This window comes from Squalius cephalus (genome assembly GCF_949319135.1).
Source record: "Squalius cephalus genome assembly, chromosome: 5".
NCBI lineage: Eukaryota > Metazoa > Chordata > Actinopteri > Cypriniformes > Leuciscidae > Squalius > Squalius cephalus.
In genome coordinates this window covers 45181773-45200188 of record NC_137126.1, presented here as the reverse complement: position 1 = coordinate 45200188, position 18416 = coordinate 45181773, and the positions used below count along the sequence as shown (strand labels likewise).

At 34.9% G+C, this 18416-nt stretch overlaps 1 protein-coding gene across 2 annotated transcripts in view; it reads right to left on the bottom strand.

Annotated features, from left to right (window-relative positions):
* Positions 1 to 18416, bottom strand: part of rictora (RPTOR independent companion of MTOR, complex 2 a) — a gene marked incomplete at its 5' end in the record, with an annotated part of 30928 nt that overhangs the window by 11690 nt on the left and 822 nt on the right. For both annotated transcript variants that reach the window (XM_079872451.1, XM_079872452.1), the window contains 27 exons: positions 860 to 966; positions 1081 to 1173; positions 1255 to 1342; positions 2090 to 2199; positions 2307 to 2385; positions 3919 to 3995; positions 4173 to 4337; positions 5422 to 5548; positions 6091 to 6290; positions 7047 to 7182; positions 7287 to 7333; positions 8009 to 8110; positions 8675 to 8840; positions 8936 to 9036; positions 10110 to 10190; positions 10284 to 10350; positions 10433 to 10523; positions 10639 to 10726; positions 11552 to 11634; positions 11720 to 11787; positions 12326 to 12393; positions 12517 to 12686; positions 14129 to 14255; positions 14337 to 14400; positions 14654 to 14785; positions 14917 to 14981; positions 18040 to 18137. In XM_079872451.1, the coding sequence (XP_079728577.1) occupies positions 860 to 966; positions 1081 to 1173; positions 1255 to 1342; positions 2090 to 2199; positions 2307 to 2385; positions 3919 to 3995; positions 4173 to 4337; positions 5422 to 5548; positions 6091 to 6290; positions 7047 to 7182; positions 7287 to 7333; positions 8009 to 8110; positions 8675 to 8840; positions 8936 to 9036; positions 10110 to 10190; positions 10284 to 10350; positions 10433 to 10523; positions 10639 to 10726; positions 11552 to 11634; positions 11720 to 11787; positions 12326 to 12393; positions 12517 to 12686; positions 14129 to 14255; positions 14337 to 14400; positions 14654 to 14785; positions 14917 to 14981; positions 18040 to 18137 (2800 nt within the window). The remainder of the gene's footprint in view (positions 1 to 859; positions 967 to 1080; positions 1174 to 1254; positions 1343 to 2089; positions 2200 to 2306; positions 2386 to 3918; positions 3996 to 4172; positions 4338 to 5421; positions 5549 to 6090; positions 6291 to 7046; positions 7183 to 7286; positions 7334 to 8008; positions 8111 to 8674; positions 8841 to 8935; positions 9037 to 10109; positions 10191 to 10283; positions 10351 to 10432; positions 10524 to 10638; positions 10727 to 11551; positions 11635 to 11719; positions 11788 to 12325; positions 12394 to 12516; positions 12687 to 14128; positions 14256 to 14336; positions 14401 to 14653; positions 14786 to 14916; positions 14982 to 18039; positions 18138 to 18416) is intronic.

The window sequence follows — 18416 nt, the reverse complement described above, 5'->3', positions numbered from 1 at the left end:
CTTCTGCTCACCATGACTGCATTTATTTGATCAAAAACATATTGTGAAATATTATTACAATTCAAACTAAATGTTTTCTATTTTACTATATTTTAGATGTAATTTATTCCTGATGTAAATTATTATGATCATTATTTCAGTCTTCAGTGTCACATGATCCTCCATAAATCATTCTAATATGCCGATTTGCCGCTAAAGAAACATTTTATCATTTTCAATGTTGAAAACAGTTGTGCTGCTTCATATTTTTGTAGAAACCGTGATAAATAGGAAGTTCAAAAGAACATTTTAAATTGCTTTACTGTCACTTTTGTTCAATTTAATGCATCTATGACAAATAAAAGAAGCAATTTCTTTAAAAGAAACCTCACTGACCCCAAACTGCATGAAAACATTGGGTCTAAAGGCCCGTTCAAACTATAACGATATCTAGATTAGCGTACACACCATTGCACAATATCGTTGTGTTTATTTAAGTGCATGCTGCAGTTGCCGTCCTCTTCTTCAAGTGCTTAAGCTCTTTAAAGTCAGGTGGATTCTGATTGGCTTTCAATCTATTAATAGCTCATTAGCTGGAAAAAAATCTTAGTGAAAGTGATCAACAATAGTGTTTCTCTGTGCTGTTACAGTTGCTGTCTGGACTTCCCTATTCTCATAGAATTAGAACAATTATTATAACTATATCTTTATCGTTTATGTTACAGTTATCGTCCTTGGTTTAAGTGGGCCTTAACCTTTACAGAATGAATATATATTGGATATGACTTTGTTACGCATCACCTCGTGGTTTCCAATAGATGGTGTTCATGCGCATCAAGTTGTGAATAACCCAGTATATTCCTATATTAGGCAGTCTTACCCACGTATGGACAGAACCTCACAGTGCTGAGCCAGAGCAATAATATCTGGAATCACATTCTCCTCCTGTAGGAGGTTCAGACCCCAGTTTGAGCTGCCAATGTTGCCCTGGAACATTTAAAAATGTTAAACATTAAACCCATAAACACCACATGAAACTAGAGACATTTAAGGACATCCTTAGCTACTCAAGACATACAGTAAGTCAAAACCATCACTGACCAGAGCCCATAGTGCCGCCTTCAGCAGTTTAACACCTTCCCATTTATCCAACACTGGAGATCGGACTGTGTAACTAAGATCCGGGATAACACCCTAACAAATACACACAAATAAATGCACAAAAACATACAAGGCTATACAGTGACAGCAAGCAGTGTGTGCGTAATCAGGTACCTGAGCTTCCAGCAGCAGGCAGCCGGTTTTATCATGGACCAACTGCCCATATAAATGCACAGGGAGAAAGACATTTGGCCTCTGTAACCTACAACATGAGAGAGAGAGAGTATGCTTCATATTCATAAGTGTAACTTTAGTATTATTTATAAACTATTATAGTATTTATTAATATTTTGAATGAGCTTTAATGGTAACACTTCACAATAAGGTTTGACTTGTTAACATTAGTTGACATGAACTAACAATTAAAAATACTTCTAAAGCATTTATTAATTATAGTTAATATTAATTTCAACATTTACTGATACATTATTAAAATCAAAAGATGTATCTGTTAATATTATTTAATGAACTTGACCTGACAATCAACAGTTTTTTTATTATTATTAATGTTAACATTGATGAATTAAGCACTGGTCATTGTTTGTTGATTAGTTAATGCATTAAATAACGTTTACTAATGGGACCTTATTGTAAAGTGTTCCTGCTTTAATTTTCTTTTCAGTTTTCATTTTAACTTTAGTTTTAGTAATTTGGTCATTTTTATATCAATCTAGATTTATTAGAACTTAAACATATTTACAAGGTAACAAGTTTTTATTTACAAGTTTTTAATCTAATATTTATATTTTATTTTATTTCAGCATTATTTGAATTACTGAAAACTATTTTTTATAGTTTTAGTTTACAATAGCACTACTAATTCATACCTAACATCAAAACTTGTTCAACTCACTAACCAAGTATGTGCAATATTAATGGTCATTTGATAGGATATTAAAAACTGATTTCTTCATTTACAAGATCTTCACAAGATAAGCAGTGCTTAGACCTTTGGTTGCTGCGCCGGACGTAGTTGTCTCCGTCGACAGGTTTGCGATATGTTGTGAGAGCTTCATTCAACTGCTCTTCAATCATGTCCACATACTTCAGATTATACTCCTGCAAAAACACACACAGCTTAACACATTTGCATTCAAGAGGAACAAACACACAGGCGTGAAACAAAGGACTGAGAGAGAGTTACAGTATTGGTTTGCTGGTTTCACCTTCTGCCATTTATCGAGCTGTTTGTTGACGTAGCCTCTTTCGTTGAGGTAAGAGAAGCCCTTTGGGATGGACAGGAACCTACAGAGGAGAACAGAGAGACATTTAACATATTTATTTATTTACCAAACAACTTACAAATGAGTACAAAAGCTTATGACCTTATTTAAATATTTCATTTTACACAGTTGACAGATTCAGAAATTGTCTTTATATATGACTGTTAAACAATTTGGCTAAACATTATTAAATAAAAAAATTAAATTAATAAACACCATAACTGGATATTCGTTTATAAGTAAATGATGGAGAAAGCTTTCTGATGGTAAATTTGTTTTTAAATAAAAACTTCATGGACTTCAACTAAAAAAATATTTGCATTCTTTGTATATTAAAAAAATCAAGGGTTAGGGTTAGATTATTGTGATAAATGATTAGATAAAGGGTTAGGTTAAGTTAGATAAAGGGTTACACAGAGAAATGTAGATTATTGCAGCACTAATAAAACATTACTTAAAAGGTAAGTTGCATTAAAATGTGAAATTTCTAAGTAACTCCAAAAAAAAGATAAATTTGAAATTAAATTATGATGAACTAAAAATGATTATTTTCAATAATCTATTGAAATGTGTTATGACTAAAATGATAATTATATATTTGCATATGACAAAATTGTTAATTCTGGGAATTCAACCCGGAATTTTTTTTAAATATTGCATAGACGTAGTACTGCTTATTTTGGGCCCTAATTTTAATCAAAAAACCTGGGAGACTCTAAGATAGCTAAAAGATGTTGGTGCACATGGTTAAAAAACAATATATATATATATATATATATATATATATATATATATATATATATATTTTTTTTTTTATTTTTTTTTTTTTATTTTTTTAAAGGGATAGTTCACCCAAAAAGTAGAACAGTGAAGAAGATTTCTATCTGAAACTGTGGTCCTTGCAAATCATGCAAGTCAATGATTTGATGTCAATGAGCCAAGTCAATGAGCCAAAAAAAACGAAAACATTTACAGGCAAAACAAATGTAACACATTTAATTCAACACATGAAGCGAAACAATCTGTCTGTGCAAGAAACTGAATATTATTTATAACATTATTACCTGTACAGCCAACACAATCTTTGTTTATTTCCTGTTATCACTGTAAAGCTGCTTTGAAACAATCTGTATTGTAAAAGCGCTATATAAATAAAGGTGACTTGGTGTGCGATCTTCCTGTCGCAGTATGACATATGCGTGGGAACAAACTCACACGTGAGCTGACGCTGTTTGTTTACAACAGAAAGGGAGGACACGTGTTGTATTTTTCATCAAAATAGTGCTTACTTGTCGCCCCCTTTAGAATGTTGCAACCTATATAAAAAAATAAGATTATGTTTGCTTGTGCAATCTCAATCGGGAAGATTGACTTTTCACAGATTCCCAACATTTGAGCGTCATTATGCAACAGGAAGTGCTTCAGACTGTCGTCAATGCACTAAGGACCATTTACAGAGGCTGTGGATTACAGGTATTTTTGGGTGAACTATCCCTTTAAGCTATCTAACGTTAAGTAGTAAGCATACAGTAACTAAAAACCAAGAGTGTTTTACCTCAACAGCAGCAGAAGGCCTTTCTCTCCCAGGTGAGACAGAGCAGGTTTCATCTGGATCAGCGCGTGCAGGTTGGCCTGGAGTGATCACAACACATCAGAAATAAAGAGCACAAGAGTTGCTGTAAGAAACACTAATACAACTAATACAAACCAATCAGCGTCCTGGGTAACACTTTATAATGTCAAAATGCTTTAATGCTTAGCAGATCATTACTTAATTGCATAAATTTCTGTAACGGTGATGCTGATTACCTTGTCTTCACAAGCTTCGTCCAGGACGTCCAGCGCCTCAACGGAGACGGTTTTGTTGTGGTCATGCAGCTGTGTGACTAGCAACTCCATCCCCCAGTTACTGAAGAACTCAACATTAGCACGCAGAAGCACACGCAGGTGTTTGGTGGCGTACAGACGGCAGTTCTGCAGCAGGACATACAGGGACAATCACTCAATCAGATCAATATGAATTCAAATATACAATCAGGTTTAACAAGAATCGTATAGGATGGATACAACAGTTATCTGCCATATATCAAATCTTAAATATATCTGGTTTATCTTGTTATATCTCTATATCTTGTTTTGATTGCTATTTACTTACCAGTTTAAAATAAATATTATTTGAGGTAATGCCATATAAAGATGTTTGAATGCTATGTGTTTAGAAATGTTTGGTTAATGTGATTTACTTAAAATGATATTGATCTAGAACAGGATGAAATGAGTGAAAGGTGTAAAAAGTAAATTCATGAACTTAATGTTTGCAAGTAGTTTTTTGCAAAAGTTTAATTTTTTTTTTCAGTTTAAGATTAAGTTATCTTAGCTCAAGTTAAATTAAATAAAAATGAGAAAAGCTGAAATAAAACAAGGTTATGTTTTTTTTAATAATTGATTTTTATTTCAGTTAACGTTTACTTTAGTTCAAATAACTAAAACGTTTTTTATGATTTTAGAAAAGTATAATAACCCAGCTCAGATCACAGAAATGTTATGTAAGATTTAGTTATTTTAATTCAAGTTAAACTAAACAAAAATGAGAAATAAGCTGAAATAAAATAAGGTTATGTTTGATTTTTAAGCTTTTTATGGTTTTCGAAAAGTATAATCAGGTTTAACAAGAATCATATAGGATGGATATAACAGTTATCTGTCATATATCAAATCTTAAATAAATCTTGTTTGTTTTATTATTTAACATTACTATTAGATTAGAAACAAGGTTATGTTTTTTTTTATATTTGATTTCTACTTCAATTAACATTTACTTTAGTTCAAATAACTAAAACGTTTTTTTATGGTTTTAGAAAAGTATAATAACCCAGCTCAGAACACAGAAATGTTATGTAAGATTTAGTTATTTTAATTCAAGTTAAACTAAACAAAAATGAGAAATAAGCTGAAATAAAATAAGGTTATGTTTGATGATGTTATGTTAAGCTTTTTATGGTTTCGAACAGTATAATAACCCAGCTCAGAACACAGAAATGCATGAGCGTGCTCTTACGTCAGTGGCCGCGGTGAGGATCTTGGACAGAATGACTCGAGCGAGTCCGTCTCTGCTGTAGTCCAGAGTGGAGACCGTAAGTTTCAGCAGGTGATCCTGGTTTTTCATCGAGCACAAGTTCAACAGACTGGACAAAACAGATCAAAACCAAACATAGTTAATCACACTGCTTCCAAGACATCATAGTATAAACATGACTGGAAATACTTATTTTTTTGTGTGCATATATTTGCAGATTATTTGTGGCAAATTTTCAGTAATGTTCAAGGTTTGCCGGAACACAACATTTTTGTAAAGTATGTTTTCTTTCCTGAACATGGTACTATGGTAATACCACAGTTAAATGGAGTAAGCAAAAAACTCAAACAGTAGAGCGTTGGCGCTTGCACCGCAAAGGTCATGGGTTCGATTCCCAGGGAAACCAAGAACTGGTAAGAATTTAAAATGTGTCCCTTGAAAATGCAATGTAAGTTGCTTTGGATAAAAGCGTCTGCCAAATGCATAAATGTAAAAATATGGTAATAATTCAGCACCACGAAACTGCATATTTTAATGTTCCATTTGTTACATCACTGTATATGGTACCGCCACAGTACTTTCACTTTTTCATATAGCCAGAATAATAAAGTTTATTAGGACACTGACATATTAATTTATGCGAGTTCTCACCACTGAAATGCACCACACTTCTCCAGAATTTTGACACCGTTTGGCTGTGAAGACAGAGTACCCAGAAACAGGAAGTAGTGCTGACTGAGGGTGCTAAGAAGACCATTGCTATGGAGACTGCGTTCAGGTTTAAGCCCAGTAGAGGATGTGAGCCACTGGACGATATCCTTCACCAACTCCTCCAAATACATCTGACCATCCTACAAAAAAAACCCAGAAGACAATAAACCAAGTTAACTGCTACTACTGTAGGTCTGCATGATTTTGGGGGGTGGGAACGAAGTGTATTTTTCTGATAAAAATTGCAATTGCGATTTAAAGTGTGAACGGGTTTGCTGTGCTTGATTGTAGGGCTGCACAATTTGGTCAAAATGTTGCGATTATATATCAATATGGCTATAAAATAATAATAATTCATATAATTAGTATTGTTACTAATAGAAAATATACAAATTACCAAATTAAATCAATAAGAAATATTAGTATTGTATTACTTCACAGTAAAATAACACAATTGAGTATTTAAGCAAATGATATAATAATTTAATTCATCATTACAATTGTAAAATTACAAAACTCTTACTTTCTTAATTTTTTTCTTACTTTTATTTCGACAGAACACCGCAGGGAGCTTCTGTTTTGTTGATGAGCACTTTACATTAACTTTGGCAAGATGGTTAGCGAATGTTGTGTTCCCAAATGCACATTCCCAAATAAATAAGAGCAGATGTAGAGTTGAGTTTGCGTGGAGCAGCATTTACTGTGATGCTCCGAGACGCTGAAAACACCAGATCATGAGCTGCTTGTGTGAAACATGCTTAGTGATTTGATCTTTGCACTTAGCCATATCACTATTTTGGTTTTATTTCCATTAATGGTGCAGCCCTAACTGCTACTGTGCTTCTTATAGAGCAATTTATCAAAGGCTCAGGGGTCTTAATTGTTTGCCTTCTCACCTCATCCGAATCCAAGAGGAACTGGTTGAACTGGCAGCCCGCTACCGTCAGCTGTCTGGCTTTGGCGTGATCCAGCTCCAGAGCGGAGTACAGCTTACTGCTGGGCTTATAGAAATACAGCAAACGCCTTACAAACCTGCACACAAACACACACACATACGTTAGGGATGTGGTTAGTGCTTAGCAAGACAATGGAGCACACATCTGAAGATAGGTCACAGCACACACTGTGTGTCTTACTTGTGCATCTGCTCGTCCTTGTTGTTTCTGAGATTCACGTTTGGCCACTAGAAAAGAAAAGCAACAACACACAAAGTAGGGTCGGTAATATCTTGTCATGTTTTTTAAAGAAGCCTCTTCTGCTCACCAAGGCTGCATTCATTTGATAAAAAATACAGTAAGAACAGCAATATTGTGAAATATTATTACAATTTAAAATAACTTGTCTTCTATTAGTATATATTTTGATATGTAATTTATTCCTGTGATGCAAAACTGAATTTTCAGCATCATTACTCAATCTAATATGCTGATTTGCTGCTCAAGAAACATTTCTATTTACTTATTATCTAATGCTGACAATTCTGACATTTAAAAGTGTGACTTAAGTGTTAAGGGTCACTGTATAGCACACTATCATTATCATATATAGCACACTGTACAGCACACTATCATACTTGATGCAATTTATGAAACATACAGCTTGTATACTGTGCACAGCATGTGACTATTTGATTGAACTACTAAAAAGCTGAGAAATTTTACAGATTGAATATGCTAAATATGTACTATTTCAGGAATAATTGAATGTAACTTCCTGAATTAAACATGCAGTGTAGTAACAACTTAGCATTCTACACTGTGAAAAATAATAAATTGTTTATCATAGTGGTTTCACATACTATTTTTCAAAATTAGTAGGTAGTAGATAGTATACTGTACAGTATGGCCTTAGGTTTTACCTTCAGTATAGTGATGATCAGAACCCAGTTCCAGTCCAGGTTCTGTTTGTGATTGAGGATATGACTGTCTCTCAAGTTCATCATCAGCGCCTCTTCAGTGTCCTACACAACACAAACAGCACACGACTCAGAAACAAAATCTTCTGTTAAAGTATCTTATTATATTAATCTATATATACAATGCGTGAATTTCATAAAACCATGTCAAAGTCACTCCAAAATTAAGCCTATCATAAGAATACATTTTTTTTACATTGTGACATTATCATCATGTCAGTTAAGCACATTTTGACCCCCAAATTCTTAATACCATAATAGTTTTAATTCCAATTATTTCCAATGGTGATTAGTATTCATGTAATTAAAAGTTAATGTACTAAATTCATATATATATATATATATATATAAAAAAAAAATTCTTTGATCTTTGAAACTTTATAGACCTTTTACACTCACAAACAGCTATATCACACACTACATGAAAGGTCATATCTGAAAAAACATAATAGGGGCACTTTGATGGTTCTAAAAGTAGACACCATTTTCATTAAGCAAAATTTAATTTCTTATTACTTTCTTTTGATTTTGGGGTGAAATGATCCAGACATTTACTTGAGAGGTCTAATGACATTCAGCAGGCACAGCAATGATATAGTGTGTGTGTACCTTTATAATATAGATGTCCTTGTGCGGACGCTGGTGCTGGTCTCTCTTGTGACTGGAGGGGGACGTCCTGTGCAGGATGTGATCCAGGTAAAGACTGTAAGGTTTGGGGCCACGTCGTTTCTTTTCGTGGAATCGCTTCAGGTGGTTCACGGCTGCACTGGCACGCCTGGAGAAAACAAGATTCAGAAGCAAAAACTAACAGAGAATGCTGTTGGACACATGCATTATTGTTTGAGTGTGTGTTTGCATTGTTGCACTCACAGCCGTTTCTCCTGAGTGATGTCAAAGGAAGCAGCCATGTTGATTAGCGTGGGCAGACAGTGCAGATGATGACTATGTGAGTGAGGAAGAATCGTATTGGCCTGGAAGAGAGAAGAGTCAAGATGAAGATGTATAGTAGGTGAACAAATCATTTTAGGTTGAAAAATAAAGGCTAAAAGGAAAATTAAACGGCAGTCCAAATGTGTGTGCAGACAGAGTGTAACATTTACACTCGTTAAGTGGACAAAATGCAAGAAAATAACATACATTTTTACAAACTAATATTATATACATTTCAAATCACAATGTAAAACAAAATGTAAAATAAATGGTTCACTAAATAACAGTTCAGTGACTATGTTGCATCGTCCGACAACTTTCCCTTTTGTTAATCCATAATCCATTTTAATTTAATTAAGCACATTTTAACACCCAAAATCTCAATTTCACAATGAGTCTAAATTTATTTCCAGTTTATATATATTTAAAGTTTATCTAAGAAGGCTTTATCCCTTTCACTGCCATACAATGTTATTTTAGTATTACTTGTATACATTTATAGTATTATTTTTACTATTTTGAATAAGCTTTTCAATTTTTCATTTTAATTTGGGTTTAAGTTTAGTAATTTTGTTGTGTGCTGTTGTCATTTGATTGCATTACAAAAATTCTATTTAGCTTTAATTTATTTTTAGTGCAGTTTTAGTTAACTTTAACTTACTTCAACTTTTTTTATATTTGTATTTCAGCTTTATTTCCACTGCCAAAAACACATTTATAATATTCTTTGTTTTAGGTAACAGTAACAACACTGCTGCCATAGGGGAAATTAATACATTTTGTTCAACAGCGTCACCAAAATGTGAATTAAAAAAATACATATTACATATAAAAAAAGAAATACAATATTACATACATTTTAAGTAAAGCTACATTTGTGTACAGTTTATAAAAACATAGTAAGTTATCTAATATGTAAGTAAATATTGCGGTTTATGCCCATGTATGCCCAAAAGTTTATATTTGTTTTTGAAGGTCTTTTAAAGTCTCCCATGCTCACCAAGGCTACATTTAATAAAAAATACATTAAAAATGTCTAATATGAAATATTACATAATACAAGTTCACAGCCCAGTAATAAATAATTATATTGGGCCCTGTTGTAGTGTAGTACCATGTGCAGAAGTTCTCCGAGCAGTATCGTGGCTCTCACTGATATCTGATCGTCACTGCTGGTCACGACCTCCACCAGACCCTGAGTAAACATTATCAATAAAAACATGTAAGATCTCTTACATTAAAGTTAAAGAAAATCAAGGATCCATCAAGTGATCTTGTGATTATTTACCTCCAGTAGTCCACTGTTGATAAAGGCAGACAGCAGAAGTGCCAGGTAGTTGTCCATGAGGTCTGGTCTGGTGATGGAAAACAGAAGAGCATGAATACAACATGTAACCCAGAATATGTGATGCGTTACATCAGTTGGACGTGTCTCACCTGGATCGTGCTCTGTGAGGCAATATGACATTGGCTTCTGCAGCTACAAACCCATCAGATAGTCTCCAGCTGTCCTGAAACCTGCTAGGGTCTGAAAGGCACAAACATCCGCATGAAACGCACATCCCACACAGAAAGAGCAACTTGCAAACATAAAAACCTTCACTGAGTTCAAAGCAGTCTGTGAGACATTTTCATTTTCTTACCCACACTGTGCAAGGCTTCCTCAAAATCTCCTGTCACTATAGGAACAGGCAATCTGAAGATCTCGTACATGACTTCTAATAAGGCTTTCTGTAGACAAAAACATAAATGGACAGATCTGGCTTTAAAATTGATTCATTGCTGTAAATCAGTTCTTTCGAACTGACCTTTTCAGTGAATCAGTTGCAAACAATACTTCAACACTTACTGTAGGTTTCCAGTTCATCACTCAAATGGAATTTAATGCACTTTAGAATGTTTAAACAGTTAAAAAAAACATATGTAATAAATATTGCGGTTTATGCCCATGTATGTCCAAAACGTTTTAAAGTCTCAAATGCTCACCAAGGCTGCACTTATTTAATCAAAAATACAGCAAAAAATAAAAATAGTAATACTGTGAAAAATTATTACTATTTAAAATAAGTGTTAAAATGTAATTTATTCCTGTGATGCGAAGCTTAAATTTTAGCATCATTACTCCAGTCTTCAGTGTCACATGATCCTTCAGAAATCATTCTAATATGATAATTTGCAACTAAAAAAACATTTCTTATAGTCAATGTCGAAAACAGTTGTGCTGCTTCATATTTTTGTGGAAACTGTGATACACTTTTTCAGGATTTTTTGAAGAATAGGAAGATCGAAAGCACAGCATTTAAATAAAACAGAAATATTTTATATAACACTATAAATGTATTTACCGCCACTTTTGATCAATTAAATGCATCTTTGCTCAATAAAAGTAAAATCTTACTGATCTCAAACCTTTGAATGGTAGTATATATTGAATAAAAATGCTGGGGAAAAAGTATTAGCTATTTCATCCAGCATTTCTGTTAAGACAGAGCGGAGAGATGATAGAGCTAACACATTTTAGCCTGAATAAGTGAAGAAAAGAAAAAAAACACTCACCCTGACATCCATGTTTGGTATACAGAGCAGGCCTATCAAAGACTGGACCCCTGAGTTCCCTACTTTACACAGGTTTATAATACCTGCAGAAGAACAGCAGAAGAGAAGGATGAAGAGCAGATTCTGGCCATTTCTCTTTTCTACTCATGGATGAAGTCAATTTCATACCTGACCAAGAACGGAACGCTGCCACGATGGCCATTTTACTGGCTAAAAAACGAGCTTCTCTGTCCTCCCTGTGGAGCACAATGATTCAATAAACTATTATTTTAGAAATGCACATGATCACAGTGCATTGCAGGTAAATAAGGAAATGCCAACACACACAAAAACGTATAAAGATTAGGTCATACTGTAGTTTAGGGTCTAATTCTCACAAATAACTAACTATTAACTATGACTTTTGCCTCAATAAACTCCTACTGATTATTAATAGTTAGTAAGGTAGTTGTTAGGTTTAGGTATTAGGCAGGATTAAAGGATGTAGAATATGGTCATGCAGAATAATGTGTGCTTTAGAAGTACTAATAAATGCATGCTAATAAGCAACTAGTTAATAGTAAGAATTAGACCCGAAACTAAAGTGTTACCAAAAATTATACTATGGAACTATGAATTATTTTTAGATATTTATTTCAGACAAATATAGATATGGATTATCTTTAAATATTGTTTTGATATTGATGGTGTCTAATTAAATTAATTCAAGAAATCTTAACAATTGAATCAATCATTTAAAATGTAATAAAATTAATTAAAAAAAACAAGGCTCACTTGATTTGTGCCTCTGCTGTGTCAGGGTTGTGTCTGTAGTGAAAATCTGTGTAAGGTGCAAGGATTTGCTGAAAAAAAAACGAAAAAAAACAAACAAAAAAACATACTGCTGTCAGAAAGGTTGAGTTAATTCAATTTAATTTGAGCAAGAGCATGAGCACTGGCCACAATGCGGCTGCACGCATGCATACCTCGAGTTCAACATCAGGGCGTATGAACTGGCGCGTGTGCGGGTGATTGAGCAGGTGCAGTATGGTGGTGATCAGGGCCTCGTTGATGCGGCTCAGCTGGCAGTCGATGACGTTCTTCAGGATGGTGCTCAGACCCCCCCGCTGGGCCACAACCTCTGGGTTCTTCAGTGCTGGTTGACAACAGAGATATACATAGCTGATATACACTGCCTGACCAAAAAAAAAAGTCGCTCTGTTTGGATTTTAATAGGCAAATGCTTAAGAGTCTATGATTGGATCATTATTGCAGTGATTATTATGTTTCTAGCATGTTATATGTTTGCCAGCAGTTCTTCTAACACTGACTGATGGAGTGTGTAGCTTTTCATTTCTTAAACAACCATGAAGACACATCAAGGCCATCTTCCAGGAAGACAATGTCAAGATTTATCAGGCTCACATTGTGAAAGAATGTTTGGGAGGGAGCATGAAGAATCAATTTCACACATGAATCGGCTCCTCTGAGTCCATATTCTATAATAGAATTGGCATTAAGGCCGTGTGTCCACCAAAGAGTTTTTTCCCCAAGGCTAGCGTATTTTTTCCAATTGTTTTCCATGGTGCTCATCACTTTTTTTTTTTTTTTTTTTTTACTGTGTTTTTATAGAATTTTTTCATAAACAAAACACTGTTACATAACATTTGCTTACAATATTAAAACCGAAACGTAAAAGAATAATCATCATCACTTTTTATCCAGCCGTTGAATCTCAGCGGGACAAATACCACACTGACCAACAGCCACATCCTGTTTGTGCAACGATAACATACGACAACAACAAGCACATCTCTTCATCCAAAACTAGTGCCAGAGCAAGTGTGTTACATTGTGTCGACATATTTCTATAGAAACAAACTATTTGCGAAATCAGATACAAGTAACTGCTCCGTGGATGATCCGTATCAGCGTTTCAACTGGAAAAAAAAATGCTGCGTCACCAAAGCGCTCACAGCAATGCGTTTGAGGACACACGGCCTAAAAACCCACAGCTGTGCACACAAAGGCCCTTATACAATGTTTTTCATCTGTTCATTCATTAAAATAAATATTAGCACAATGACTTACGGCACTATTAAAGGCGTCATGAACTAGCTTTTTAAAATTTTTTATATTGTTGTCTGAGGTCAACTTATGATGTTCACTTGGTTTTTACATTAAAAACATCAAAATGAATAAGTAATAGGCTATTTTCTACCCTGGTTTTGAGCCTTGCTCCTGAAACGCTCGGTTTTTATGGGCGTGCCGCCCACTGCTATGACTGGATGACAGTTTTGCATATTATAATGAGTTTCATGTAAAGCGCGATTTGGTGGGCGGGGCTAAACAGGCAGTGTTGAAGTAGGCGTTGCTCTTCTTCTGCGGAAGCGGGGTTTGATACCCTTTGACGTCATAGATCCCCACTTTGAAAAACCTGTCGTTCGCTGTGCCTGGTGTCAATAAAAGCTTTTATTGGACTAACTAGGAAGTTTTCAGTTCTGAAACTTACAGGATATTCTTATAGTATGATGACTTCTTATATGTCAAAAGCTCAAGGAAAATTTGATTTCTCAGTTCATCACCCCTTTAACTCACCAAGTTCACAAATGATGGCGATGCAGGCTCGAACCATGCGATCCCTCTCCTGCAGCCCGTCGTTGCCCACAGCGATCAGAGAGTTCGCCACAGAGCTGGGAAAGAGCTGTGCGTTCACTGTTATCATCTGAAAGGGAAAAATAACAGACTGAGATCAAATTCACCCAGCACAAAATCAAACAGGTTATACTGAGTTGTAAGGTAGTACCTTTCTGACCAGTCTGAGGGCTTGCGTTCGCTCCACCTCGTTACTCTGCTGAATGTCAATGCACCTGAACACAAATCAAACAAGTTTGAAGATAAACTTTCTGACCAGGACACGGAGGCTGAAAGTCAAGTTCACCCACATGAGCACTTTAAAGCTTTCAAGTGGTAACATTTTCACAATTTAGTTTTACATTGAAAAGACGAGCAAATCATTTCACAAATCTCAAGACAAAAACACGACACAAGACAGTAGGGTATCCACATCGTCTCTTTGTATCGTGAAGACACTGAGGACGTTAAGCAGGAGTGCGAGCTCACCTGGAGATCAGGTAATCCACCTGCAGCTGAAGAACCTTCTGGAGGATGCTGCTGTCACAGATCAGATACCTCAGCGCTCTCAAACCTGCAGCCCGAACCTCCTTCACCTCATTTAGCAATGCCACACGCAGACTAAAACGATAAAGACAGAATGAGAAACACAAGAAGAGCGCACCAAATCACTCATCTGTGAGATTCTGTAAGATGTAGTCAGTGACCAGCTATTGGAACAGAATAAGAGAAAGTGCTACTGTTAAACTTACCAAATGATGATTTCCTCATGTGTAAATCCTAATTTCTCTTCACAGTGACTTACACTGTTCAGGAGCTAAGAGAGAGACGCATTATATTTATTAACATTCAAATCCTTGATTTCAGTGTTCAATATGTTTAATAGTACTAATCACAAATTTATAGTTATATGCATATATATATGCATTAATATCGATTTCACAGAATACACTACCATTTAAAAGTTTGTTTGTTTGTTTTTTCAAAAGAAATTACTACTTTTAATAAGCAAAAAAACTATTAAATTGATCAAAAGTAACAATAACGACAGTTACAATTTTTCTATTAATCAAAGAATCCGGAATTCAACAGCTTTGAACGTGGATCATCCAGAACCCTTTAAATTTTTAATAAATAAGTGCTAACAAAGGTAATAATATTAAGCAATATTATTAGTCAATGTTAAAAGATTTGTCAGACACGAAATGAGTTCAGAATTTAAAAAAAGAAAAAGGATTTTCCTTACAACATTATTTTGATTAGTGTCAACATTGCACTAGAACTAGATCTAGTTTCTGACATACAAACAAAGGTAATCAGTTGCTGCTAAAATGTTGGGTATTTTAGTGCAACTGGAACACTGTTTTGACCAATAAGCATCCAGGAAAGAAAACACACATGTATAATATTCTTTAAAAGTCATCCTTTTTCAAAGCTGTTTTGAATATGATCAAAGATGCAAAACATCATCTGGTAATGATGAGCTTCATAAACTGAACTCAAAACTAAAATGTAAGACAGACACATCAACAATTGCACTAAGCTGACCGTACAGTGTAAAATAAGTGCGCTGTGTCTATTAAAGATGTTTGTGTGCGTTACTGAGCAGTAGTGTGATGACCTTGGCAGGCTGTGCATGTGTTTATGATGATGTCAGAGCTCAGGAAGTCTGAAGGGGTCGTGTGACCCTCGGAGAGGATTACATCGCCTCTATCTCAGCATCCTTAAAAGGCCATACACGGTATTCATGCACACACACCGCTTGAGTTATTATTCACCAAAGAAACACTTAAACACACACACACACAAAACATTTAAACACATGAAAAACTGCACACATACTAATTGCACTAACAGTCTTAAGGTTTGACCTCAGTCACACTGAGATGAAACTCTCACACACAAAACAAAAAAAGTTTTCTCTCTCAGAAAGAAAGTGAAAGGAGGGCACCCAAGATAGACAACACACACACACACACACACACACACACACACACACACACACACACACACAAAACAAACTCTCTCAGAAAGAAAGTGAAAGTTAGACGAGGGCACCCAAGTTGGACAACACACACACACACACACACACACACACACACACACACACACACACACACACACACACACACACACTGCCTGCTGCTGTTTACCATGTTACAGAGCAGATCTTCTTACAGGACCAGGCCAAAAAAACACTTCATTAATATTAACATTACACAAAAATAAAATAATTAACTCATTCTAAAACAGTGTATCTCAACCTTATTGACTCCAAAATCAATCTTTGTCAAGTCAAATGTATTTGTTTGTCCATTGTTAAGATTAGTAGTTACAGAAAATCATGGTGATGTAATGTTTATAATATCTTAATGCCTTGTAGTCACATTTAGCAGATTAGAGATGTGCGATAAAATAGTTTACATTTTGTGACAATATAAACAATCAAGCAGTTGAGATGTTTGCTTGCTTAATGTGAGTAGGCTATACTATACGGTATGCAGACAAAGTTGGATATACTTATAGTAGCTGTAAATTGAAGTTATTAATTTGTGATATTTGGAATTATGAAACTTGTAAGATTTTGTTCGATTTACAACAATTTGATGCAGTGACAAGCCTAATTATTATTTTGTGATGTGTATCACTGCCACAGCAAATTAGAAAGTTATAGACCACTGTTATAAGGACTTTAAGTAATACACAAAACTTTTTCCAGCACTTAAAGATAACATGAAATCAAAATTGACCCTATTTACTTTGTTAGCGCATATTACTAGTCTTGTGGTGAACAATTAATCCGTGCAAGTTAATACACAGAAAAAAATTGTTTGCCGTGGTAATCAAAATCTGAAAAGTTACTTCCGGTCTGGAATGGCATTCCTTCTCTGATGACGTCAGTTTGACGGCTTGGGTTGGGAAACGCTTAACCACTCCCCTCAAACCATTAGTCTGCTATGAGCAGAGATGGAGAGGAGGAGCGCTAAAGTAAAACCCTGCCCTCTGTTCAATATTCCCTTTCACTTGGAAATACGTTACAAAACTGGAGAAAAGTCGTTTGCAACTTCCGGTTCACGGGGACTTTAAAGCTCAAAAGTCTGAACTTCATTTAATAACTGTGCGAAAACTCCAGGTTTAATCAATGAATCTGACTAAACTTCACACTGAATCTTTTATTTACATCGTGTCCACTTTGTTTGTTATAATGAGAGGATTTGTGCACGAGTAAAACTTAGTAAACTTGCACAAAACAAACTCATTCAGCTTTTTGAGCAATACTGAGCCGATTCTCACTACAGGTAAGTCCTCTGATTGGTCATTATTTTCAACAGAAATGCCTGTGATTGGCTACAATACTCAACGCTGCAAAATCCCATTGTAAATAGACACATTTGCAGTGCCGTGAACTCATGTGACATGAATATAACAACCAGATCACTTTACTTTTTTTCTTTTTCTTTTATTAAACAATTACAAATTATATGTTACCCGTACTACTAAAACTCTGCTAATCCTGCAATAAAAATATTACTTTGTATTGACCTGACCAGGAAGCCGAGGTATGGCAGCCGCCATACCCAACTGATGGCCCTGCTTCCTACAAAGCTTTTGCAATACAAACATGAGACCATGCATTTCAGGTCATGATCAGGGCCACTTAAAATCTAAACCTACAGAACTCAAAAAACTGATTGCAAGTATTTTTGGGAAATTTGCTTTCGGCAAATTGGTAAGATTATAGTATTCTCAGCTCCATTTAACACATTCTACCATGTTTACATTTACTATTTTGTGGTATTTTCAGTGCACGACCTAGTCATGATGTTTTCTCAAAGCTGAAATCATACAACCAGCATAAATAAAAGTTGCACTACCTTAACAAAATTGTTCAGGTGGCCGAGCTTCCTCATGTTGGAAACCCCATGAGATTTGGCAATGTTCTGAAGGATCTCACGCAGGTTATCTGAGGGTTCTGTGGAAAGCATAAACAATCAAATTAAAATCCTTAAAACACAATAAGGTTAATAGCCAGTGGAACGTAATATATCAAGATATTTTAGTGCAACTGGAAAATATGTTCATAATGATTATTTAATTTGTTGATATTCTTTAAGAACTCTTAAAATTACAACATAATGTAAATACATAATCACATAGTTAATCGCCGTATGTACTATGAAGCATAATTTCCCCTGTGCAGAACTCAAAGAAAATCCTCTCAGGATCTTGTATGAGAGTGATTTTTTGCATA